General features: G+C 32.5%; 1 protein-coding gene across 1 annotated transcript in view; it reads right to left on the minus strand.

Moving 5' to 3' along the window:
* The window catches only part of LOC143058105 (uncharacterized), a 59,732-nt gene extending 35,700 nt beyond the window's left edge, over positions 1-24,032 (minus strand). Inside the window, exons 1-8 of the mRNA XM_076231567.1 lie at positions 23,925-24,032; positions 22,639-22,685; positions 11,157-14,054; positions 10,186-10,256; positions 9,453-9,508; positions 8,725-8,794; positions 8,154-8,217; positions 7,812-7,871 (exon numbers count right to left, since the gene is read on the minus strand). Coding sequence (XP_076087682.1) covers positions 7,812-7,871; positions 8,154-8,217; positions 8,725-8,794; positions 9,453-9,508; positions 10,186-10,256; positions 11,157-14,054; positions 22,639-22,685; positions 23,925-24,032 — 3,374 coding nt within the window. The remainder of the gene's footprint in view (positions 1-7,811; positions 7,872-8,153; positions 8,218-8,724; positions 8,795-9,452; positions 9,509-10,185; positions 10,257-11,156; positions 14,055-22,638; positions 22,686-23,924) is intronic.
* Positions 24,033-26,576: the final 2,544 nt, after the last annotated feature.

The raw sequence follows: 26,576 nt of genomic DNA on the forward strand, positions 1-26,576 counted from the left end.
TCAATATAAAACCGAGTCCCTTTTATACATACCCGCCATATAAAACAAACAATTTATTTATCAATTTGTTATCTTTTATATGTATGCGCTGTACATAATTGATTTAAACTCCTTTGGAATAAATTCCATATGGCGGTGATCCTACTTACAAGAGGCTTATACACAGAAGAAGAAGCCGAGCGCCATCTGTCGTCATAATGATCGTTAGCATAATACAACGATGACATTTAACACTTCGACATTTCACACATCGACAATTCACGAATCGACAAGTCACATGTTACAAGTTACAAAACATCAATATACAAAAAGACAATTAACCAATAAAGAATTTTGAAATCTACAAGTTACAAATTGACAATTAACAAATGAAGAATGTTGAATTTTGATACAGAGATACAAGTTACAAATCGACAATTTACGAATGAAGCATTATGAAATTGCACAGTTACAAGTAACAAACTGACAATTTACCGATTAAGAATGTTGAAACTACAAAGGTGCAAGTTACAAATTGACAATTTACGATTTAAGCATTATGAATTTCACAGAAACAAGTTACAAATTAACAATTTACGAATTAACTTTCAGCTAGAAAAGATTTGGATTCACAAAAGAATCCTAAACTCCCAAAAAGAACTCATTCAGAACTTTCAAGTGAGTCAGATAACAGTATGGAGTTAAGTGGTTTAACTAATTTACAAAAAGACCTTGATGAGATTAAATTGAACCTTAAGGGTGTAACAAAGAAAGATGATTTTGATATGTTTACAAAAGATCTAGTTAGAACACATGATTTGGAGATAGTAGTTACTACAATTGTAAATAAACTTTTCCAAAGATTTGAGTCTACCATGGACAAAAAGATCAATTGTAGGGTAGCACAGGTAGAAAAAGAAATGCAAGAAAAAATTGAAGCTTTGTCTGTTGAAAATGAAGACCTTAGAAAACAAATTAATCAAGTAAGAGAAACAGTCATCAATGAAAAGAAAATTTTAAAAGACACTGTTAATTATACACAAGAAGCAATTGTAAGTGCAAATTACAACGAACAATACTCAAGGAAAAATAATATAAAAGTTATGAATTTTCCAAGACATGAAAAACAAGACTTAAGATCAGATTTCATTCAGAAAGTAAGGAGAGATCTGAATGTGCAGTTACAAGAGAGAGATGTAGTCGCTATCCATCGCTTGCCCTCCAATCAACCTGGGCCCAACCCTGTCATTGTTAGACTTTTCAATAGTGACGTTAAAAGGAGCATAATGAGAGTTAGAAAAGACTTGAAGGACAAGGTACGATTCTCTGATGACGTCACAAGGAGAAATATGCAACTGATTACCAAACTTAGAGACATGGAATGCTTTGAATCAGTGTGGTATTATAATTGTGGGGTGTTTGGAAGAACTGAAGATGGACTGCAACTGAAATATAGACTTTTTGATGACGTTCGAAGAAGACTGCAGGAAAGAAAATGAACACTTGACTTTATAAATTGATAATTTTTGAATAAGATATATATACTAACATAGAAATTTGAAAACAAACTATATATATATATATATAAATACTATTAAATTATTGTTCAAACATTAGGTTGGCAAAATTAGTTGTAAAATATAAATTCTGCAATACTATAAATTTTGACATAAAAAGTATAGAATGATACTTTTGTGTTGCCATATTGAATCATTTACATATGTTTTTAATCTTTTTTCATTACAATTTCTTCAAATTTACTGTCTTCAATTTCTGTTAATTATCATGTTTGATATCTATATATCCTGTTACTGTCAGCAATGTTGTGCTGTTTTTGAAAAATATTTTATGTTGTATATTGATACAAAGTTATTACAAATATGGGTTCTTTAAAAATTCTATCTGTTAATTGTCAGGGACTCAGAGATAAAGTTAAAAGAAAAGATGTCTTTAATATGCTGAAGTTAAAAGCATGTAATATTTACTGTATCCAGGATACACATTTTACAAGAGATTTAGAAAATAGTATTAGATCTATGTGGGGATATGAAAGTTATTTTTCTTCTGTCAGTTCCAATTCTAGAGGAGTTGCTATATTATTCAACAATAATTTTGAGTTCAAAGTGTTAAAAGAAAAAAAAGATATAAATGGTAACTATTTGATTTTAGAAATTTTGGTAGAAAATCAAAAAATTACTTTAGTGTGCTTATATGGACCAAATATGGATAGTCCTGATTTTTTTGATAATATCATGGGCATTGTTGATGATTTTGAAAATGAAAGTTACATAATTTGTGGTGACTTCAATCTTGTACAGAACCCTTATATAGATTATTGTAACTACAAACATACTAATAATCCTAAGTCTAGAGATAGTATTTTAGGAATCATAGAAGAAAGAAGTTTAATAGATCCATTTAGGGAGCTTTATCCCAATGTCCAAAGGTATACTTGGAGAAAAAGAACTCCATTTAAACAGGCTAGATTGGACTTCTTTCTTCTTACAGATAATATGTTAAATAGTCTCAAAAACTGTGAAGTACATCCAAGTTATCGTTCAGATCATTCTATGGTATTACTTGAACTGGAATTTAATCCTTTTATTAGAGGAAAAGGTTTGTGGAAGTTCAACAACTCCTTACTTTATGATATAGAATACATAAATACAGTTAAACAAAAGATTAGTGAAATCAAAGCACAATATTGTGCACTAGTTTATGATTTTGACAATATTGATGAGATAGATAATGAAGATATTCAAATGAGAATTAATCACCAACTTTTTCTTGAAACTTTATTAATGGAAATCAGGGGGAAAAGTATTTCTTATTCCAGTTACAAAAAAAGGGAATCTGAAAAAAGGGAAACAACTTTACGAAATGAAATTATATAGTTAGAGGAGAATGTTGACGAACTTTCAATAACTAAACTTGAGAGCAAAAAAATTGAACTTGAGCAATTACGTATTAAAAAATTAAAGGGTAAAATAGTCAGATCACGTGTTCAATGGATAGAGGAAGGTGAAAAACCAACAAATTATTTTTGTGGACTGGAGTCAAAAAATTTTATGAGTAAAATTATACCAAAAATTGAAAGAGAAAATGGGGAAATACTTACTGATCAGAACAAAATTTTAAAAGAAGTAAAACTTTTCTATGAAAATTTATATAAGAAGAGAGATAACTCAAGTTCAGTAGCTGATCTGAAAGAAGATCTTAAAAATGTAAATGTTCCAATACTTTCTAATGATGAGAAGGAGAGCTTGGAGGGTAAAATCACAGTCAAAGAGGCTGGACAGGCATTAAAAAATATGAAAAATAATAAAACTCCTGGCTCTGATGGCTTTTCTACTGAATTTTTTAAATTTTTTTGGAAAGATCTCCATTTTTTTGTGGTTGAATCTTTAAATTATGGTTCAGAACAGGGAGAATTGTCAGTAACACAAAAGCAAGGAATTATTACTTGCCTAGCAAAAGGAAATAAACCACGTCATTTTTTGAAAAATTGGCGTCCTATTTCCCTTTTAAACACTGTCTATAAAATTGGGTCAGCAGTAATTGCAAACAGATTTAAGACTGTCCTTGACAAACTTATTAACCTTGATCAGACTGGTTTTATCAGTGGGAGGTACATAGGAGAAAATATAAGGCTTTTATATGATATCATGCAATACACAGAAGACCACGAAATACCTGGACTCTTGTTGTTAATTGATTTCGAAAAGGCTTTTGATTCTATTTCTTGGGATTTTTTGCTAAATGTTTTAGAGTTCTTTAATTTTGGGGAATCAATTATCAACTGGATAAAAGCTTTTTATAATAATATCAAGTCTGCAGTTATACAAGGGGGTAACCTTTCTGAATTTTTTAACATAGGTCGAGGCTGCCGACAAGGTGATCCCCTTTCACCTTATCTTTTCATCCTTTGTGCTGAGATTCTTGCACTAAAGATAAGAGGAAATAAGGAAATTAGTGGTATTGAAGTAACTCAAGTTGAGCATAAGTTGTCACAGTTTGCTGATGACACTTCATTGATTTTGGATGGTAGTGAAAAATCTTTATATGAATCCTTATCTGAATTGGAATGGTTTGCAAAAATATCTGGTTTAAATATAAATTTTGAGAAAACACAAGTAATTTGGTTTGGAAATAAAAAGTATAGCAAGGAAATTTTATGTCCCAACGTTAACCTTTCATGGGGGGAGACAACTTTTAAAGTACTTGGGATAAATTTTGATGTGGACTTAGACAATATTGTCAGCATCAACTATAATGATAAAATTATACAGATTAAGAACATAATAAAACAATGGTCAAAAAGAAACCTTACAGTAATAGGTAGAATAACTGTGATAAAAACTCTTGTTTTACCTATTTTAAACCACCTTATTATGTCTTTGCCTAATCCTTCAAACAGTGTATTCCAAAAAATTAATGACATTTTTTATTCTTTTGTATGGAATTCTCCTATTCATAGAGTGAAGAAGGACATATTGATTAAAGAATATTTGGAGGGAGGATTAAAAATGATAGATCTTTATAGTTTTACCATGGCACTAAAATCATCATGGATAAGAAGGATTTTTCAGAGAGATAATAAGTGGCAAAGTATCTTGATGTCTGATATTGATAAAAATAAACTTTTTAATTGTGGTGTTCAGTATATCAGTCAAGCTAGTTTATATATCAAAAACAGTTTTTGGAAAGATGTATTCAGAGCATGGGAAATGATCACTGATAAAGAAAGAAATATGGACTATGAATATTTTTTATCAAGTCCTATTTGGTTTAACAATATGATCAGAATTGGTAATAAACCTGTTTTTTATCAACATTGGTTTAATCATGGTTTACAATATGTTAATGATGTAATAGATGAACATGGATGTTTTATTACATTAGAATTGTTACAGCAATGTTATGATATCAATGTAAATTTTCTGAATTACATGAGTGTTATTTCTGCTATTAAAAAAGCAGCAAACAATTACAAAAAAGGTTCATATAAGTTATGTTGTCCATTTATTCCAGCTTGCTTACAAGTCTTTTTTAAAAGTAGAAAAGGTACTAAAGATATGTACAAAATACTCATAAGTAACAAGGTGACTCCAACAGGACAACTGAAGTGGAGTGAAATATTAGGTGAAGATCTCATTTGGAAACATATATTCAAACTACCTTTTACAGTCACTGTCAATACAAAACTACAGTGGCTTCAGTACAGAATCAACCATAGTATTCTTGCCACAAATAAATTTTTATGTAAAATCAAACTTATCGATAACCCTCTATGTACTTTTTGTAAATTAGAAGATGAAACTGTTGAACATATTCTGTGGAATTGTGAGATTATCCAAAATTTTTTACAAGATGTAGATTATTGGTTCTTATCTGGTGGGGTAAGCCTGCCATTGAATAAGTTGAATTTTATTTTTGGAGATATATCAAAAGTTCGAAAAGGTGACCCATATAATTTGATTTTTCTATACATGAAACAATATATATACAACAGTAGATGTTTTTCAAAGGATCTTTCTGTCAGTGCCATTAAAGAAAAGTTAAAATATATGTACAATTTAGAAAAAATAATGGCAGTCAAAAATAAGAGACAAAAACACTTTGATACCATGTGTGATACCATGTGGAATGCATTTAAAGTATTATTTTTATAATTCAATTTGTCATTTGTTTTTACAATCTATATTTATTGTCAAAACCAACATAAACAAGAAGTAATTGTAACAGGATGCTGTTACGAAGTCTCCCAAACAAAGCTCCCATAACTCGCCATTCATATGGTCCCATGTTCATTTGATTTGACTTTTTGTCCCATACAAGAATATATATGGCTTACGAGTAGGGATCTCCACCATTTACAAGTATTCAAACAGGAGGGGGTGGTGGTGACCCCCATGGAATTTACCTACATTTCATTTCATTTGTTTTATTGTCCCCTACAAGAATATATATGGTTTAAGGGTGGGGGATCTGGACCGTTTACAAGATAATAGCACATTCTCAAATTGAACTGGGTGGGGCAACCCCCAGGAACTTCCCTTTAATTTCATTTGATTAGCTTTATTGTCCCATACAAGAATATATATGGTTTAGGGGTGGGGATGTTGACCGTTTACAAGTTTTCAAACAAGAGGGGGTGGGGTGACCCCCTAGGGACTTCCCTCTTATTTCATTTCATTTGTTTTATTGTCCCCTACAAGAATATATATGGTTTAAGGGTGGGGATGTTGACCGTTTACAAGTTTTCAAACAAGAGGGGGTGGGGTGACCCCTACGGAATTCCCTTTTATTTCATTTCTTTGTTTTATTGTCCCCTACAAGAATATATATGGTTTAGGGGTGGGGATGTTGATCGTTTACAAGTTTTCAAATAAGAGGGGGTGGGGTGACCCCCTAAGAACTTCCCTTTAATTTAATTTCATTTGTTTTATTGTCCCCTACAAGAATATATATGGTTTAGGGGTGGGGATGTTGACCGTTTACAAGTTTTCAAACAAGAGGGGGTGGGGATGACCCCCTAGGGACTTCCCTTTAATTTCATTTCATTTGTTTTATTGTCCCCTACAAGAATATATGTAGTTTAGGGGTGGGGATCTGGACCGTTTACAAGATAATAGCACATTCTCAAATTGACTGGGGTGGGGATGACCCCCTGGGACCTCCCATTAATTTCATTTGATTTGTTTTATCGTCCCATTCAAGAATATATATGGTTTAGGGGTGGGGATCTGGACCGTTTACAAAATATAAGCATATTCTCAAATTGAAGGGGGTGGGGATGAACTCCCAGGGACTCCCCCTATATTTCATGTGATTTGTTTTATTGTCCTATAATCAATTCTGAAGACTGCATGTATCTATCACTTACAGTTTTCAAGTTATATTCATTTGAAAATTTTAGAAAATAAAATCCCATAGGGTTCTATAGTAAACCCCTTCCTCCTTTCTACCCCCCAAAATACCCCTTAATAGACCCCAATGCACAAACGAAAGGTTGATGGCTCACCTAGACATATTAGTCTACCATTTTATGAAGTTCCAAGTCAATCTGACAAGCGGTTTTGGAGAAACGCTGCGGACAAGTTCATTTTTTAATGTGGCGGAAGAAGAGGAAGAAGAAGAAGAAGAATAATAAAAATAATAAGAACTGAGCAAAAACAATAAGTCTCCAAACTTTGTTTGGGAGACTTAAATATTATTGTATCTAATAGCACAATTTATTACGTACTGAAAATCTTACGGGATATTTTTTAACCTCTTCCTTTTTTTTTTTTTTTTTTTTTTTTCTTTTTTTTTTTTATAAAATTCTTTAAAATTCTCAAGTGCCACACAGTGGTACATAAACATTTAACTCTAATTATATTTTCTTCTGTATTTTCTTGCTTCTTTTTTTTCTCTTCATATAAATAGAAAAAATTAATTTACAACAATGTTTATTGTCATAAATAAATATATATTCAAATCTATCGCTAATATTACTGTATGTATGTTTGATGTGTTGTATTTGTTGTAAATCTTGAAAATAATAAAAATTAAAAAAAAAAAAAAAAAAAAAAAAAAATTTACGAATTAACAATTTAGAAATTACACAGTTACAAGTTACGAATTAACAAGTTACGAATTACGAATTTTGACCCCGTTGGCTTTCCATAAAAAAACACTATATCCATGCACTGCACTGGCATGAGCTGTTATTTGGATCCCATGTTTATAACATTTTTTGGTATTGGTCAAAAGATGTTTCCATAAGCCAACGGTTAAGCAGCTCATTCCAGATTTGTGCAGTATAATAGTGAAACGATCTCAAACCATACATGGTAGTTCTGACTATCGGGATTACTGCTGTTTCATGTGTTTCCTGTGATCTTAAATTACTGAAAATTCAGAAACTATTGTGAAGTTTTATTTTTGCGAAAAATACAACAGGGTTATAAACGCAATATTTATACTCGCATTCAATTTTTTTTGATGAATTATAAATTCATATATTTTTAAAAGGATTTTTCTCAATAATTTAATCAGAGCCATTACTTTTTGGCGTAAGTGCTTTCTAATTATCCTATCTTTTCCGATTACTATTGGAGGAAGATTTTTGCACAATAAATTGACCACATATTACATGTACAATTCTTATCTCACATACATATGCTACTTACATTTCCCTCAGTCGCTCCAGTTTCATACTTGCTCTTCTGATATCTATGCTAGCTCTTCTTGGATCTATAAAGACAAAATAATCTTCTGTTAAAACTTTAATACATTATTTAATGTGCGATCAAAATAAGTTATAATGTTTTATATCTTTGAGTGCAACATCCTTTTACTGTACATTCATTTATTTTCCTGGGAATCAATTTTTGATGATCTAGGAAAATTTTTGTGATTATTTGACTGGAGAAGTTCTGCAAATGTCTGCATACAAGCCTATACACAAAGAAAATTTATACTTCTTGGTTGACCTGTAGCCACAAAAATTGTCATCCAACAAATAATAATAGATCCACAGTAATATTTCACACTATTTTTTTCGAACAATCATGTGATCTCAAAGGGTTGTTAAAAGAAAGGCATGGAACAGCCAGTAGCCAGCAGCATAAGGAAAATTCTGTTTGATATATATATGAATGGAAGATGCAGATGAAATTGATTTGTCTGGTAAATTCATTGTTGTTGCAATATTTAAACTGATACACATTTTTTGTTTAGTCTTCGAGTACATAACCTTACCATCTGGGGGTAGATTGACAAGTGGGTCAAACTTCACATACAATGACTGTCTATTCAATGTTGAGGGATCCTGAAACAGAAAATGAACAAATGTTTAAAGCAGTAGTGGGCAATTTTTCAAATGGATAGTAATACAAAAAAGAAGATGTGGTATGATTGCCAATGAGACAACTATCCACAAAAGACCAAAATGACACAGACATTAACAACTATAGGTCACCGTAGGGCCTTCAACAATGAGCAAAGCCTATACCGCATAGTCAGCTATAAAAGGCCCTGATGCAACTTTACAGAAAATATCATTGATCTGTCACAAGTAGTTCAGAACTCCTATAAAACTAACTTTAGCAGAAAATTTAACAATAGTTGGTGCAGTCAGGCGAGACAAAATTCAATTTATGTTACTCTTTTAATTTTATCATCTTTTTTAAGGTGACAGCTTTTCATTTTTAAATATTATATTCTGATATAATCCTGTTAAGTCTGTTTTCTATCATATAAATAATCAATAGATATATCTAGATGGCAGTTGGCAGAAAATATGTCTCATATCAGCAATAAAATGTACTTAGAAGTGAGAGAATGGCCCAAGTTTAGTCTGTTTTCTATCATATAAATCTAATTACAACAATCAATGCCAGCTGTTGGCAGAAAATATGTCTCAAATCAACGATTAAATATACTATGAAATGAGATAATGGTCCAAGCAATTGAATGTGTTCACTTACTGATGTACATGATCCAAAACTTTCTAAAGCATCCCAGGAGGCTGTGTCATTAAAAACTGGAAAAAAGTAAATGTAAGTAAATACAAATGTATAAGTGAATATAAGTAAATATAATACTGTGGATTTATTTATTTTCGTGGGTATCAATTTTCGTGGATTGCTGAAAACCTAGCTATTGAAAATATGTAAATCGTTGAACATTTGAATTCGTGGTTCACCTTTACTCACGACATCCACGAAAATTGGTATCCAAAGAATAATAAATGAATCTGCAGTAATACAAAAGTTAAACAACCTTCCAGATGTTTGCAATTGTGACAAGGTAGAGAATTACTTTAAAAATCGGTCAATTATTTTTGAAAATCTGTCTGAAGAAGTATCTATAGGAACATCTCAAGGAAGATGGAAATAACATTAACATTGGGTCATTATAAAATGGGGCTACAATCTATAGAACCAATATCAGAATTTCCATTACTGTATTTGACATTAACTCATAGTTACAATTTCCCTGGGTCCTACATGTATGTATGTTTTGAATGATGAAACAGTCTTCAGAAACAGTAGATGAGAAATGCTAAATTTTAGTTCTCAATACTTTTCTGTTTTTTTTTCTTAATCATGTTAATGATTAATGAATGCTAAGTTAAACTGCTAGATCTAGCAACTTGTCAATTTAAAGCTTTTTTTGATAGACCAAATGAGTCTTTGAATCCTTATTAGTTCAACCTACCATCAGAAGCTGGTTTAAACTGGTCTTCATCAATGCTAAGTCCTAAGTTTAGTAATCCACCATCTTGTTTTCTGAAGAAAATAAAAAAAATCCTGGTATTATAGCAAACACTACAAGTAAAAAGTTATTTGGTACCTGTCCTGTCACAGTTATGTGACTGTAACAAAATAGACCCGATACTAGTCAAAGTGACTATCAGTGTAATTTTTTTAGATCTTTTACAACATACATAAGATAGTGAAAAACAAACAATTTTTATCTCTACCAGATGGACCTTGAAATACATATGACATTTGTTAATTATTTAACTATTGAGAGAGCATCAATTGTTATTTGTTAATTATTTAACTTTTGAGAGAGCATCAATTCAGAAGTTCTAAAAATAGCAAGCCAATAAGATTTGACCTTCTGCTGTGATTCAAGCTATCCTTCGCACTTACAAGATATGATGTGATTGCCAATTACTGAATTAGACAACTACTAACCAGAGATCAAATAATGCAGATGTTAAAACTGATTGCCTTTAAAAAAATAAGCAAAAAAAAACATAACATCTCTATGATCTAGCTAGGAAGCTATAAAAGGACACCTCCCTTCATTAAACACGACAAAATGTAAAACAGTTAAAATTTTCAAGACCATAAACCAAAAAACAAATGTTCCTTTTATAAATCATAAGCCTCTTGAAAACATATTCAAACAATTTTTCACAAAACTACAAACATTCCTGACAAATATATTTACATTTGATTTTTGTATATTGTCATGATTGTGGATTCATTATGATTATAGGCCCTTTTAGTTTATTTTGTGGATAAGTAAACAACAAATCACAAATCTACTATAGCTTGCTATGCTTGGGATTAGGGGATTTAACCATGAAATCAAATATATACATCTGAAACAACAGTTTTCTCTCAATCTACGAAAATAAATCAATCCACAATATTCTTTACCTCCTATTAACTTACCCTGATAATTCTGTAGCGCCTCTTTTTGAAGTGATGTTGACAGCTGGACATTGTGGCGAGAAAGGATTGTTGTTTAAAAAGGCATCTGCTCCAATTGCCTGTTTTAAACTGTCCTGTATTTTGACCTCATCATTCTTTGGTGAACTGGGTACTTTAGATTTAGTTGCAAATGGGTCAATGTCATCTAAATTTTTTGACGGTGAACTTTCAATTTTTGATTTTGGTGCAAATGGGTTCTCCTCTGAGCTTGTTGTTGGAGAAATAGGAACTTTTGATTTAGTTGCAAATGGATCATCTTTTGAGTTAATAGCTGGTAAATTAGCAACTTTCAAATTTGTGGCAAATGGGTCCTCCTCAGTGCTAATTGTTGGTGAGTTAGGAACTTTAGATTTACTTGCAAATGGATTTTCTTTCTGGTTAACTACTGGTGAATTTGGAACCTTTGATTTACTGGTAAATGGGTCATTGTCTGAATTTCTAAGTGGTGAATTAGGAACTTTTGTTTCTGTAGCAAATGGGTCTTCCTCTGTTTTCACTGCTGGTGAATTTGGAATGTTTGTATTTGTTGCAAAAGGATCTTCTTCTGAGCTTACTACCGGTGAATTTGGAATTTTTGTTTTTGTTGCAAAAGGATCTTCTTCTGAGCTTACTACTGGTGAATTTGAAACTTTTGATTTAGTTGCAAAAGGATCTTCTTCAGAGCTTACTACTGGTGAATTTGGAACTTTTGTTTTTGTTGCAAAAGGATCTTCTTCAGAGCTAACTGCTGGTGAATTTGGAACTTTTGTTTTTGTTGCAAAAGGATCTTCTTCAGAGCCAACTGCTGGTGAATTTGGAACTTTTGTTTTTGTTGCAAAAGGATCTTCTTCAGAGCTAACTGCTGGTGAATTTGGAATTTTTGTTTTTGTTGCAAAAGGATCTTCTTCAGTGCTTACTACTGGTGAATTTGGAACCTTTGATTTAGTTGTAAATGGATCATCATCTGATTTCTTAAGTGGTGAAGTTGAAACTTTTGTTTTTGTAGCAAAGGGATCAGCCTCTGCACTTATTGCTGGTGAATTTGAAACATTTGGTTTTGCTGTAAAAGGATCAGCCTCTGCGCTTATTGCTGGTGAATTTGAAACATTTGCTTTCGCTGTAAAAGGATCATCTTCTGAGCTTTTCAGTGCTGGTGAATTTGGCACTTTTGTTTTTGTAGCAAAAGGATCAGCATCTGTGCTTATTGCTGGTGAATTCGGAACTTTTGTTTTTGTAGCAAAAGGATCAGCCTCTGCGCTTATTGCTGGTGAATTTGAAACATTTGCTTTCGTTGTGAAAGGATCATCTTCTGAAATTTTCAGTGCTGGTGAATTTGGAACCTTTGGTTTCGTTGTAATAGGATCTTTTTCTGAGCTTTTAAGTGCTGGTGAATTTGGAACTTTTGCTTTTGAAGCAAAAGGATCCACTTCTGTGTTTATGGCTGGTGAGTTAGGAACATTTGATTTCGTAGCAAAAGGGTCCACCTCAGAAATTACAGTTGGTGAATTTGGAACCATTGATTTAGTTGCAAATGGATTTTCTTCAGAACCTATTGTTGGTGAACTTGTAACCTTAGATTTTGTTTCAAAAGGATTTTCATTTGAATTGATTCCCGGTGAATTTGCAACCTTTGTCTTTGTAGCAAACAGATCCTGGGTACTTTGTGCTGGTGATTTAGGTAACTCAGCCTTCATATCAAATGTATTCATTGATTCACCATCAGATTTTGGGGAGTTTGGAACGTTTGACTTTGTGGCCATTGGATCTTGTGTTCTATCCAATGTTGGTGAATTTGCCACTGTTGACTTTGTGGCAAAAGGATCAGCATCAAGAGACGGTGAATTTGCAACTGGTGACGTTGTGGCAAAAGGCTTGGCAGCAACAGCAGGTGAATTTGCTACTGTTGACCTTGTGGCAAAAGGATCAGCATCAAGAGACGGTGAATTTGCCACTGTTGACTTTGGGGCAAAAGGATCACAAGATACAGCTGGTGAATTTGCTACCTTAGTTTTGGTGGCAAATGGATTCATCTCTTCATCAATGGAAGGTTGGTTTTCTGTACTTTTTAACAATGGTGAGTTTATGATGTTTGGTTCTGATACCAACGAGTCAGCTGGCAATTTTAAAGGCGAGTTGAGAAAATTTGAATCGCCATCTGATTCAACCGATCCAATATCTGATTTTAAAGCGGCAAATGGGTTTTCTTTCACAAGTGTTGATTCAGAAGTGCCACTTGTTGTATTAACCTGTGGCGAATTAGCTAATTGTTTTGTTGTCGCAAAGGGATCTTTTATATTTTCAAGATCTATGTCATGCAATTGTTTGTTTTCTTCAATTTTGGGTGAAATATCATCAACTTCATTTTTGCACTTATTTTCAATCACTGTTAAGTCTTTGTCCTCTGTCTGTTTGCTTTCATCGACAGTTATGTCCCCTTCTCCTGAATGTTTATTTTCAATAACAGTTGTGTCCCCTTCCTCACAGAGCACGTATTCTGAGAGAGTGACATCAGCAATATCTTCTAATTTTATATCAGGTAGTTCAATGTCTTCTAACAGCTTTTCACTATCACTCTCAGCCTGATTATCCTCAGAAGTTATTTTTTCTATTTTTTGTGAAGAGGGAGAACTCGACAAGCCCCCTTTGTTTTTAAATGGATCAATAGTATCCAAATTATCAAAATCTACCGAATATGCCCCAGACTTAGCTGGGATGATTGGAGAACTAGGTGTTTCCTTTTCAACTTGCTGCACATTTTCATGACCTTGAGATGATAAGTTGTCAGCTTTTTCTTTACAATCATCACCAGTGTCCTGCATCTCTTCTGAAACCATTGGTAATGAAGTCCCTGTCACTGGTGTAACTTGACTCTTCTCCTTGCTGTAAAGAGATAAAACTTTTTTATTTAAATAAAAACATACAGAATTTCCAATATCAGCACTGATATTGGCATGAAGTGCCTGTAATTTTAAAAAAATATGATTAACCTACAGTCGTACATGTATTACTGTGAAATATATCTACTAATTCCTAAAATCGAAATAACTAATCTTGCAAACTATATGTGTTAATTTTTTTCCAAAATTGCACAAAAAATTTCTACATTTACAGCATAATTCAGTTCATGTTATTTTATAGCTTCATGTTTGCACTACTCAATGTATTGATCTTGACATTTCATTTGTCTATTTAAAGTTATCTTGATCATGTGGTTATTATTCCTTTAAAAAAGGCTGTCAGTGACCTATAACTGTTGTCAATTTCTGTGTCATTTAGTCTCTTGTGGGGAGTTGTCTCATTGGCAATCATACCACATCTTCTTTTTTATATGAGAGAGATTACAATGAGATATGAAATTATATACTTTTTCAATGTGCATATGTCCTATTGATGGATCTACACTGATACTCGAACTTGTCAAAGCCATTGCTTTTATCTACATTGGATATAATTTATGTACATGAAAACCATAATCTCAAGGAAAACTGATGTAAACTTTAAAGTATTGAAAGGGAAGAGAAACTGATTCAGATTCAGTGAATTTATTTAGATAAAGCAAATAAACAATGTCTGTCTGATTCAAATTTCAAAAACTGGTAGGGCCAAAAAAAAAATGTGTTTAATGACCCCTTCCTACCCTAAAGTTTTTTTGGCCATTTTTGATTAAGCACTTTTAAAGTCAGAATGTTGCTCCCATTAGACTCAATGTAAAAAAAACAAACGAAAAAACTCCCTACCAACCAACAAACACAAGTACTTTTTTTTTCTGGCCTAGTTAAAAAAATCCTTGCAATTAAGCCGCTTGGCTGGACTCATGAATGTTTTTAAATTAAAGTTTCATAAAGTGTTTCATTAAAAACACCAAAATCTTGATCACTTCAGGGGTCACCACCCTGGCAGCCAAAAAGGGAGAAGTGAAGACCCAACAGGGAGACTTCAGGGAGAAGTGAAGGCCCAACAGGGAGACTTCAGGTAAAATCAACAGATTGCGTTTATACTTTTTATGAATAAAATATTCGAAGAATCTACACCTTTTTGTTATTTTTCTAATCATTTTTGCATGACAATTGCTAAGGAAGTACATTTTGTAAGTCCTTGTCTTGCCATGCTTGTAGTCTGAAATACTTTTTTATTTACATGTGTACCTATGCAAATTGTCAAAAAAAATCATGACATAAGGACCATAAGTTAATGGCATAAGATCTAGAGCTATGTTTATTCTGGTAGGTCTAAATGAATTGAATTTGACATGGATCAAATTATGCTGCATTTCAAAGACTTTAAAATTAAACCAAGTCCAAGAACCTTTAAAAAAAAAAATAATAATCAATTAAGAAAAGTTAAAATACGGTTTCACTGTCTTTCATAGCTAAAATCATGATTCAAAAATGTATTTGTTCTTAAAATAATATTCTATAAGAATTCAGAGAGAAAACTGTTTGACGTGTTGAAAATGTAAAGTAAAACTGTTAATTTCAAATCGTGTACATGTAATTCGCACACGTTTGTGGTATTTTCATGGAAATGCCGATTTCCAAAATCAAGTTGCCGTTAGAAATGTATGTAATTGATTCTAAAACACTACACGAGTGTTTAAATATGACTAAATCACAAAAAGTAGGATCGGAAAAGTCGTATTTTTCATAACTGGAATTGAATTGGTACTTGTAAATTAAAAACAAATACGGTGCAATCCCCATCAAAAATTCTTACTTTATATTTTTCAAAAATATATACGACTTTGAAAGTAAATATTGCCTTTCCTAATCAAATTCATTAGCAGATATTCATTGAAATACTGTTTAAAGGACCTTTAGTTGAAACAAAGCACATGTATCAGTCTGCATGGTCTGTTAAACAAAATCCTGAACAAAAAACCGACTGCGTTTTGTAGTTTATAATTTTTGTGCTGGTTCCCGGCAGTGTACTAAGCAATGTACGTAGTAAAAATACAAACGGATGTCAGTTGATAATATTCCTTTTTTGAAAAGAAATCTGAATTTTTTTATGGGGCATCAGGCCTAAATTAAAATATTGTTTGTTTGCCCTTTTCCGACCCTATGTTTTGAAACAGGGTAGGTAGGTAGGTAAAATATTTTATTTTTTTCCCCCAAAAAATAACTTGGCTCGGTATATTATTTGTCATTGGTAGGCAGGTAGGTATAATATTTTATTTTATTGCATAGCAATATAATTTTTCCCACAGAAAGTAACCAAAAGTTAGCGTGCAATAAATTCCCTTATTTCACTAGTGCAATAAATCTTCAAAATTCATGACGTCATCAACGATAAAATCTTAGTTTAAACCAATTTTTACTTCAAATATTATATTGCTATACAATAAAAGGGTTATTGCATGAATATTGGGGAATATTGTCCCTCGTAGAACATATATTGCACTCGCAAGCTCGTGCAATATAAAATTCTACTCGGGACAATATTCCCCAATATTCATGCAATAACCCTATATTATAGATACAAACTCTGCAAAATGTTATTTGTGTCCGTTTTGTTTTTGCAAATAAGTTTTCTGGGACTATTAGTTTAAAAAAAATATCACACAGAATGTGAAGCTAATTCATATGCACTACTATTTTGTTTTCAAATATAAAAAAAATAGAGCTGTGCCGCATATCTTCAACACGTTTATATGCCTGTAACTTTGAAGAGTTTGGAAATCAGTTTGAACTTGCACTTTTATTCTGTACTACGTACCTTGTATGCTTACCTTAAGATTTTCTGTAAAAGATAACTTTGTACTGATAAGATATATCCGGGCAGACATACATTACTAGTAGAAAAAGTCCCAAGAGTGTTAAAAACATCGTGTGTGCCTTTGTTTCCAATAAAAATGCTACAAGACTTTAAAAAACTCTGACAATTGTCACGTATTTTACATCGCATTCATAAATGATCTGGGTGGAATCAGAAAAAATTTGTAAGGGTTCCACGGAACCCAGTGTCTCGCCTACTTCTGCTGTTAATGGCAGACTCAACAAAAATGAGGAAAAACATCAATAAAAATTTCCCTCTCGATACTGTCTTTTGATTGAAAGAAGCTTCCAAGTTTGGTAAAAAATTCAGGATAGTTTATGAATCTAATAAATGTTTTATAAACTTTAACTGCAGACTGTATGTAATGTTAACTGGAAGAAAAACTAAGTCCATTTATAAGTAAAATACGGAAAAAGTGAATTTTTTTTTTACAAATTTAGCTTCTGAATAATATCTTATGATCAGAAACAAGCTTTTGTCTGAGTTTGGTAGAAATCCAGGATAGTCTAAGAACATTATAAAATTTTTAAAACTTAAACCACAGAGTGAATGTTTTGTTTCTGGCAAAAAAACTAAGTCCATTTATAAGTAAAATACGGAAAAGTGGAAATTTATTTTTACAAAATTTTCTTCTTGATACTATCTTATGATCATAAACAAGCTTCTGTCCAAGTTTGGTACAAATCAAGGATAGTTTATGAAAGTTATTAAAATTTTAAAAACTTTAACCACAGAGTGAATGTAATGTTTCCTCGCAGAAAAACTAAGTCCATTTATAAGTAAAATACGGAAAAAATGGAATTTTATTTTTACAAAATTTACTTCTGGATACTTTCTTATGATCATAAACAAGCTTCTGTCCAAGTTTGGTAGAAATTCAGTATAGTTTAAGAAAGTTATTAAAATTTCAAAAACTTTAACCACAGAGTGAATATTTGTGGACGCCGCCGCCGACGACGACGACGGAATGTAGGATCGCTTAGTCTCGCTTTTTCGACAAAAGTCGAAGGCTCGACAAAAATGAAGCAAAAGTGTGACATGGGGGGTCCAATTTCAAACTTAATATTTTGTATTTCTTTTTGTCTTGCCCTATTACCAATACTTTAAATTTTATAATTCCAAAGTTTCAGGCTGAACGAAACAGACACATTGAATAATCTTAAATTTTAATAGCATACATCTCAAAAATATTTAACAGAAACCATACTACTTAAAAACAAGTTTGGTAATAAAACAGTCAAGAAAACATTGCTCAGACCTTTTCCAAATGAAAGTCAATATAAAAAGGAAAATTTTAAAACCAAAATTTCCATCTTTTCTGCTAAATCATATAATAACAATCAAATTGAATAGCTTAATTTGAAAAAAATAATAGTAACTAGTGATTGAAGTTTTTGCCAATAAAAAGAATCTTAATATATTTCAGTTACAATAGTAAACTTTGAAAGCCCTGAGATTTTGTGATCATTTGCAAAAAACAAAATGTCATTTCATTGTACCGTTTTAATGTAATTGTATGTAGAAAAAGCCTTCTATTTTCAGTATTTTGTCACACTCCTGACATATTTTATAAAGATTGAAAAATGCTTTAAACTTTCACAAAAAATCACTAAACACATTGCTATATCATTGATTTCAATTTCTGATATCTTTACCCATAGAACAGGACTTTCTTTTTAGGACCATTTAAAAAAAACACAAAGAGAGGCACCCCAAAATGTCAGGAGTGTGACAACTGTCTTTAAACATCTACCAAAGGACTTAAATGTTTTATTTTTTTATTTTTCAGAAGTGGCTATTCCAAAGAGAAGAAAAAAAATCATTACCACTGTGATATGTTTATATCATAGATGTGGGAGTGCATTATATATGTCAGGAGTGTGACGCTTTTTTAAGGCATTTTCTGTCAATTCATAATTTCACAAGAACAAGTTCCACAAGTTTCTTTGTGTAAGAAATGTTAACCAAGTAATATTCATATCATTTACCTCTTAAATGTGTTATTTATCATGATTGTTTTGGCACAATCAGTTTTAATTAGTCATTTTTCTATTTTTTGTGCACTGAGTAATGCAAATTTATCAAAGGAAATAAGTGTGTACAACTATAATATCATATAGGAAAGTGAGGAAATGAATTTTGTACAAAATAGAACAATTATTTTGATTTAAAATGGTATATTTAAAGATGTTTCAAGGATTAACCATTCAGATGTAATTCGTCACACTCCTGACATGAATTTAACAATTTAAGAAAAATATGAAAATTAGCTTTATTTTTAGGACAGATAATTGAAAGACAGCTAGTAAAATGAAGAAACTTTTGGTAAACCTTCCATTCCTTAAAACATCTACCAGATTTGCTGAAATAAGCAGGGCAAAATTTTCTAGAAGAAATGATTCAAAGAAAGAGACTTCGAATGAGAGAACTCGCAAATACTGGCTGAATCTGAAATTAAAAATTGATCAGCGGAAGTTGGACCATCTTAAAATAAAAACCTATAAAACCAAGCTAACAAAAAAAAGCTTAAAGAAAGAAGAACTTCAAATTCCAAATTTTATAAACAATATAAAGAAAAACAAAGGCAGTGGCAGAGAAACAGTAGAAAAAAAGGAAGAAAGATAAAAAAGAAGTTGGGTTGAATAAGGACTTAGAATCAACAAAAACAGCTCAAAAATTAAAATGAGAACAGATCTGTGTGACTGTGTCAGATTCCAGATCTACAGTGAGAAAACCTGCACAACAAACAAGAAAACAATTGCCACAAAACAAAAATGCTTATAAATGATCCCTTCTAGAAGTCCCTTCTGGGTGTAGCATTTTTTATGATGTGTTTCAAAGAACTCGTCCAAGCATTTGGGTTTTGTGGCAGTTGTTTTCTTGTGTGTTGTGCAGGTTTTCTCACTGTAGATCTGGAATCTGACACAGTTACAGATCTGTTCTCATTTGAATTTTGAGCTGTTTTTGTTCGATTCTAAGTCCTTATTCAACCCAACTTCTTTTTTTATCTTTCTTCCTTTTTTTCTACTGTTTTTCTGCTACTGCCTTTGTTTTTCTTTATATTGTTTATCAAATTTGGAATTCAAAGTTCTTCTTTCTTTAAGCCTTTTTTTGTTAGCATGGTTTTGTAGTTTTTTATTTTGTTTAAGATTGTCCAACTTCCTTTGATAATTTTTTAATTTTATATTCAGCCAATATTTGCGGGTTTTCTCTTTCCAAGTCTCTTTCTTTGAATCATTTCTTCCAGATAATTTTGCCTGGCTTATGTCAGCAAGTCTAGTGGATGTTTTAAGGAATGGAAGATTTACCAAAAGTTTCTAAATTACTAGCTGTCTTTCAACTATCTGTCCTAAAAATAAAGCTAATTTTCATATTTTTCTTAAATTGTTAAATTCATGTCAGGAGTGTGACGAATTACATCTGAATGGTTAATCCTTGAAACATCTTTAAATATACCATTTTAAATCAAAATAATTGTTCTATTTTGTACAAAATTCATTTCCTCACTTTCCTATATGATATTATAGTTGTACACACTTATTTCCTTTGATAAATTTGCATTACTCAGTGCACAAAAAATAGAAAAATGACTAATTAAAACTGATTGTGCCAAAACAATCATGATAAATAACACATTTAAGAGGTAAATGATATGAATATTACTTGGTTAACATTTCTTACACAAAGAAACTTGTGGAACTTGTTCTTGTGAAATTATGAATTGACAGAAAATGCCTTAAAAAAGCGTCACACTCCTGACATATATAATGCACTCCCACATCTATGATATAAACATATCACAGTGGTAATGATTTTTTTTCTTCTCTTTGGAATAGCCACTTCTGAAAAATAAAAAAATAAAACATTTAAGTCCTTTGGTAGATGTTTAAAGACAGTTGTCACACTCCTGACATTTTTGGGTGCTTGTATAGAAGTTAATCCAATATGTGAATTATGCACCTCAGGATGTCTGTATAGCCTTTTATGGATAGCTTATACATGTATACAATAAATACTTACCAGTTTTACACACAAATACTCCTTTAAAATACAACCATAACACTTTAATTTAGAAATTATCAAATTTTGCCAATATTAATTTTTGGTACATACCTTTTCACAATGTATATTTATTTACATAATATTTGTGCAATGATAACACCAATCTATAATCTACAAAACCTAGTATTGAAGAATGATTATAAACCATCTTCATATACATGCATTCATCATAATAATTTTTACTCAACATGTAAATTATTAAAAAAAAATCCTGTCACACAAAAAGCGTCACACTCCTGACAAATTTGACATGTTTTTTTAATAAAACTTTTGGCTGGTACAAGATATCTAAATGAAATTTGGCTGCAAGTTAGCTGGTATTGAACTTGTTGGTTTGACATTTAATTTACTTTCCTAAATATAATGGGGGAAACAATATGCCCCAATATGTTAAAATCTTCATTTTTTCTGATTCCACCCATCTGTATGGACAACTTGGCGATTTTACTGCCAGATATTCTCCACTTTACAGGGTTTTGTCACTTTTGGTTCATGTCAGATATAAATAATATAGCGGCATCGTTAACATAATCATCCTGATCTGCGGATCACAAAAGGCCATCCCTACATAGAATACAACGTCCGTTACAAATTAGTTTGTACACACGTTGATAATTTTGTATCAAACAAACTTTTTTGAAAATGAATCCTGCTCTTTAAGTATAAAGGTACAGAGAAGCGTTCACATGCTGAACATCGATTTCAAACAAATGCTTTGAAACTTCAAATGCAAGTGTTCATGTCAAACGCTCAGGTGATACCAAACGGACTGGACCTTATACGTTGAAGATAAAACCCGAGAATTTCGGATAAAATAGTTTTGAGCGGGAAATACAAATATAAGATTTTTGGTAGGAACGAAAAAATAAAATAAAATAAAATCTTGCTGGTAAATACAAATAAAAGATTTTCAGGCGCAACAAATTTATAGGGTCGGTCAGTAAAGGGCAAACAATCAATATTTTAATTTAAGCCTCACATATTGTCAGTAAATATAAGAAAATCAAAATTAATAGTGCATATCAATATGGATTAGGTAAATGATGAGAGTTGAAAAGATGAAATGGCGCCATCTACAATTTTCAATAACAAAGATGGTGGACAATAAAAATCATAACAAAATCAAGATTTTTCTTTTTTCTTACTTATAGTACATCCGGGCAAGCAAATTTTATGTTGAAGTATGATACTATCGCGGAGATCAGTTCTGAATTTGAGGAAAACATGCTTTGTATTTCAATACCTATCGGTCGTTTACGTTTGAATCGAGAATTTCTCATAAAACCATGAGGCGACATTGGGAAATGTTACTGAAAATCGAGGGCGACATAAACTTCTCCCTGGAGCATCTCTAGAGCATGTAGAGCGAAGTGGGGAGACCTAGAGTGACTTTGTCGCTCACTTTGCCTGGTGTGGTGACCCCTGCACTTTCATCATGTTCATTAAATGTACATACATAAATACCTAAATTACACATTTGTCCAATTACCTATCTAAAACCTGGTAAATGAGGTCATGTAAAATAGCTTGAGCATTCTTAGTATTTTCTTCGTGATCACACTTTAACACCACTGTTGTTCTCTCTGCCCAATTTTCTTGATCATCTAATTCTTTAATTTGTTCGTACCTTGTGGGTGTCACTTTGTGTGCTGTCTGTGGTGTCTGAAATTTCACCTGGAAAAAAAAGTAGCGAATTAAGTATGAAAATTATAACTTCACTTGAAAAACCCATGAAATGTACCAGAAAGTCAATCGTGTATAAATTCATAGCTCTTCAACGTTATTTTTTATACATCCTTGCAACTGTCCTTCAAATATTTCAAAGTCCTATAGGGTTCTTGATTTAAAGGTAAATCCAGACAAGCGATTCAGATGAATGAAATTAAAAACAAGTTGTTTTCATTTTTGTCATTAAAATATATTTAAATTCTTCCTTCTTTTACCAGAACTTTTAAACAACAGACATACTTTAGTTATTGTGTCAAAATAAAATATTGAACAAAGTGTTGCTGGAGAAAAAATGTGCTATGCTTATCTACAAATGTACAAAATGTACCATATAAAGTTGCATCCAAGTCTTCAAAGTTATTCAGAGTTTCCCTACTTTTTTTAATTAATCCAGCATGATTCTGTTTAAGGATTCATTCCCATTTAAGAGTTATCATGTAGGATTCTCAAAATCATCAACTTACAGGTTTCATTTATTTTTGTGGGTGTCAATTTTGGGAATTTTGCATTTGCATGGATATTCGTTGTTTTGCATATATATGTGCATACAAAGCATTTAGAAAATTTGAATTCGTTGAACATTTGAAATCATCATGTTCATTGCTCACCTGTTCCCACGCATACAACGAAAAGTTACATATCCAACAAATATTAATGAATCCACAGTACCCTTGAACTAATTTTGATTTCATATTTAAATGCAGGGTTCTTGTGAGCCCTTGATAATTCATTGAAATTGTCTGCATTAAACTTAAAGCACCATATATGCATGTATGTATTTACCTGTTTTCTAAATACTAATCCTTGAAAATAGCCATTTGTTACTTTTAAACATTATCTTAGCCATGTTAGCTGTCTGTGTAGGTACAATGTAATTATGCCTTGTGATCACAATAAAAGAAACTTTTCCATAGAAACTTCCCAAAAATGAAAATGGGAATATAAGAATAATGCCCAACATACATTGAGTAAGCCTGGTCAGATACAGGGTCAAGTTGACATGTGTTATTCATATATAAATAAGAAGATGTGGTACAAGTGCCAATGAGACAACTCTCCATGCCCTTACCTTGAGGTTTTTATGAACAGGTGTTGACAGTTGTATGAGATTATCTTTTGTAGATGGTTTCAGTATAGAGTTCTTGACTACTGGAGTCTGTGTCAATGAAGAACACATGCCCTTACCTTGAGGTTTTTATGAACTGGTGTTGACAGTTGTATGAGATTATCTTTCATAGATGGTTTCAGTATAGAGTTCTTGACTACCGGAGTCTGTGCCAATGAAGAACACATGCCCTTACCGTGAGGTTTTTATGAACAGGTGTTGACAGTTGTATGAGATTATCTTTCGTAGATGGTTTCAGTATAGAGTTCTTGACTACCGGAGTCTGTGCCAATGAAGAACACATGCCCTTACCTTGAGGTTTTTATGAACCGGTGTTGACAGTTGTATGAGATTATCTCTCGTAGATGGTTTCAGTATAGAGTTCTTGACTACCGGAGTCTGTGCCAATGAAGAACACATGCCCTTACCTTGAGGTTTTTATGAACTGGTGTTGACAGTTGTATGAGATTATCTTTCGTAGATGGTTTCAGTATAGAGTTCTTGACTACTGGAGTCTGTGCCAATGAAGAACACATGCCCTTACCTTGAGGTTTTTATGAACTGGTGTTGACAGTTGTATGAGATTATCTTTCGTAGATGGTTTCAGTATAGAGTTCTTGACTACCGGAGTCTGTGCCAATGAAGAACACATGCCCTTACCTTGAGGTTTTTATGAACTGGTGTTGACAGTTGTATGAGATTATCTTTCGTAGATGGTTTCAGTATAGAGTTCTTGACTACCGGAGTCTGTGCCAATGAAGAACACATGCCCTTACCTTGAGGTTTTTATGAACCGGTGTTAACAGTTGTATGAGATTATCTCTCGTAGATGGTTTCAGTATAGAGTTCTTGACTACCGGAGTCTGTGCCAATGAAGAACACATGCCCTTACCTTGAGGTTTTATGAACTGGTGTTGACAGTTGTATGAGATTATCTTTCGTAGATGGTTTCAGTATAGAGTTCTTGACTACCGGAGTCTGTGCCAATGAAGAACACATGCCCTTACCTTGAGGTTTTTATGAACTGGTGTTGACAGTTGTATGAGATTATCTTTCGTAGATGGTTTCAGTATAGAGTTCTTGACTACCGGAGTCTGTGCCAATGAAGAACACATGCCCTTACCTTGAGGTTTTTATGAACTGGTGTTGACAGTTGTATGAGATTATCTTTCGTAGATGGTTTCAGTATAGAGTTCTTGACTACTGGAGTCTGTGCCAATGAAGAACACATGCCCTTACCTTGAGGTTTTTATGAACTGGTGTTGACAGTTGTATGAGATTATCTTTTGTTGAAGGTTTCAGTATAGAGTTCTTGACTACCGGAGTCTGTGCCAATGAAGAACACATGCCCTTACCTTGAGGTTTTTATGAACTGGTGTTGACAGTTGTATGAGATTATCTTTCGTTGAAGGTTTCAGTATAGAGTTCTTGACTACCGGTGTCTGTGTCAATGAAGAACACATGCCCTTACCTTGAGGTTTTTATGAACTGGTGTTGACAGTTGTATGAGATTATCTTTCGTAGATGGTTTCAGTATAGAGTTCTTGACTACGGGAGTCTGTTCCAAATGGAGGAACACATGCCCTTACCTTGAGGTTTTTATGAACAGGTGTTGACAGTTGTATGAGATTATCTTTTGTAGATGGTTTCAGTATAGAGTTCTTGACTACAGGAGTCTGTGCCAATGAAGGTACACTGAATTTATTTTCTTCCTCATCCATCAGTGAAAATTCCATTAAATTACTGATATTCATTTTTCACTGAAAAAAGTAAATTCCATATTAGTATCAATATAAACTTGTATTTATCTGGGATATATATGAATTTACACCTATCATTAAAATTAACAATCTGGATTCTCTCATATTTTATATTTCATTTTTTTTTTGTACAATGTACTTTTTCGAACTTGCAACAGTAAAGTAAACATGGTAAACAGAAATACCATATAATAAACCTGCCTCCCATTGTATTTCAGTAAGGTTTATTCACAGTCATACAAGCACCTCGGGTAATTAACAAGAGTGCACACGCTCAAATGTCTCGCCTTCTCGTTATCTGAAAAGGTTTCGTGAAATTCTGTTGTGTGGTTTGAGAGGAGTTGCGATGACAAACTGTTGCAGTAGTACATTAAAGTAAATACATGTAAGTTCAAAGGGGAGCAACTCCTAGAACAAAAATTGAAATTCCCGCTGATATGCACAACTACATAGTATGTCCTTATTATCTGAAAAGGTTTCGTGAAATTCTGTTGTGTGGTTTGAGAGGAGTTGCGATGACAAACTGTTGCAGTAGTACATTAAAGTAAATAAGTTCAAAGGGGCGTAACTCCTAGAAAAAAAATTGAATAGCAATTTCTTGTTGATATGCACAACTACATAGTATGTCCTTATTATCTGAAAAGGTTTCGTGAAATTCTGTTGTGTGGTTTGAGAGGAGTTGCGATGACAAACTGTTGCAGTAGTCAGTGTTCTCCCCAAGGCCTTAAAGCACCGCGGCCCCGCGGTGCTATATTTCTGGGCCGCGGTGCTATTGGTCTTGCCGCGTTGCTATAATTTTTGACCGAGGTGCTATATTTTTCCGGACATTGTATTCGAAAAAGCGTTAAATCGGTAGGATTTTATCCGCGGTCTAAAATTCCGGGCGTTATTTGAGCTGCACAACAGGTGATCGATGAAACTTGTTGATTGGATTTAATCACTTGATTATCGCTTGTAACAGAATTCCTTTGT

Source organism: Mytilus galloprovincialis, chromosome 14 (genome assembly GCF_965363235.1).
Source record: "Mytilus galloprovincialis chromosome 14, xbMytGall1.hap1.1, whole genome shotgun sequence".
NCBI classification, from domain to species: domain Eukaryota; kingdom Metazoa; phylum Mollusca; class Bivalvia; order Mytilida; family Mytilidae; genus Mytilus; species Mytilus galloprovincialis.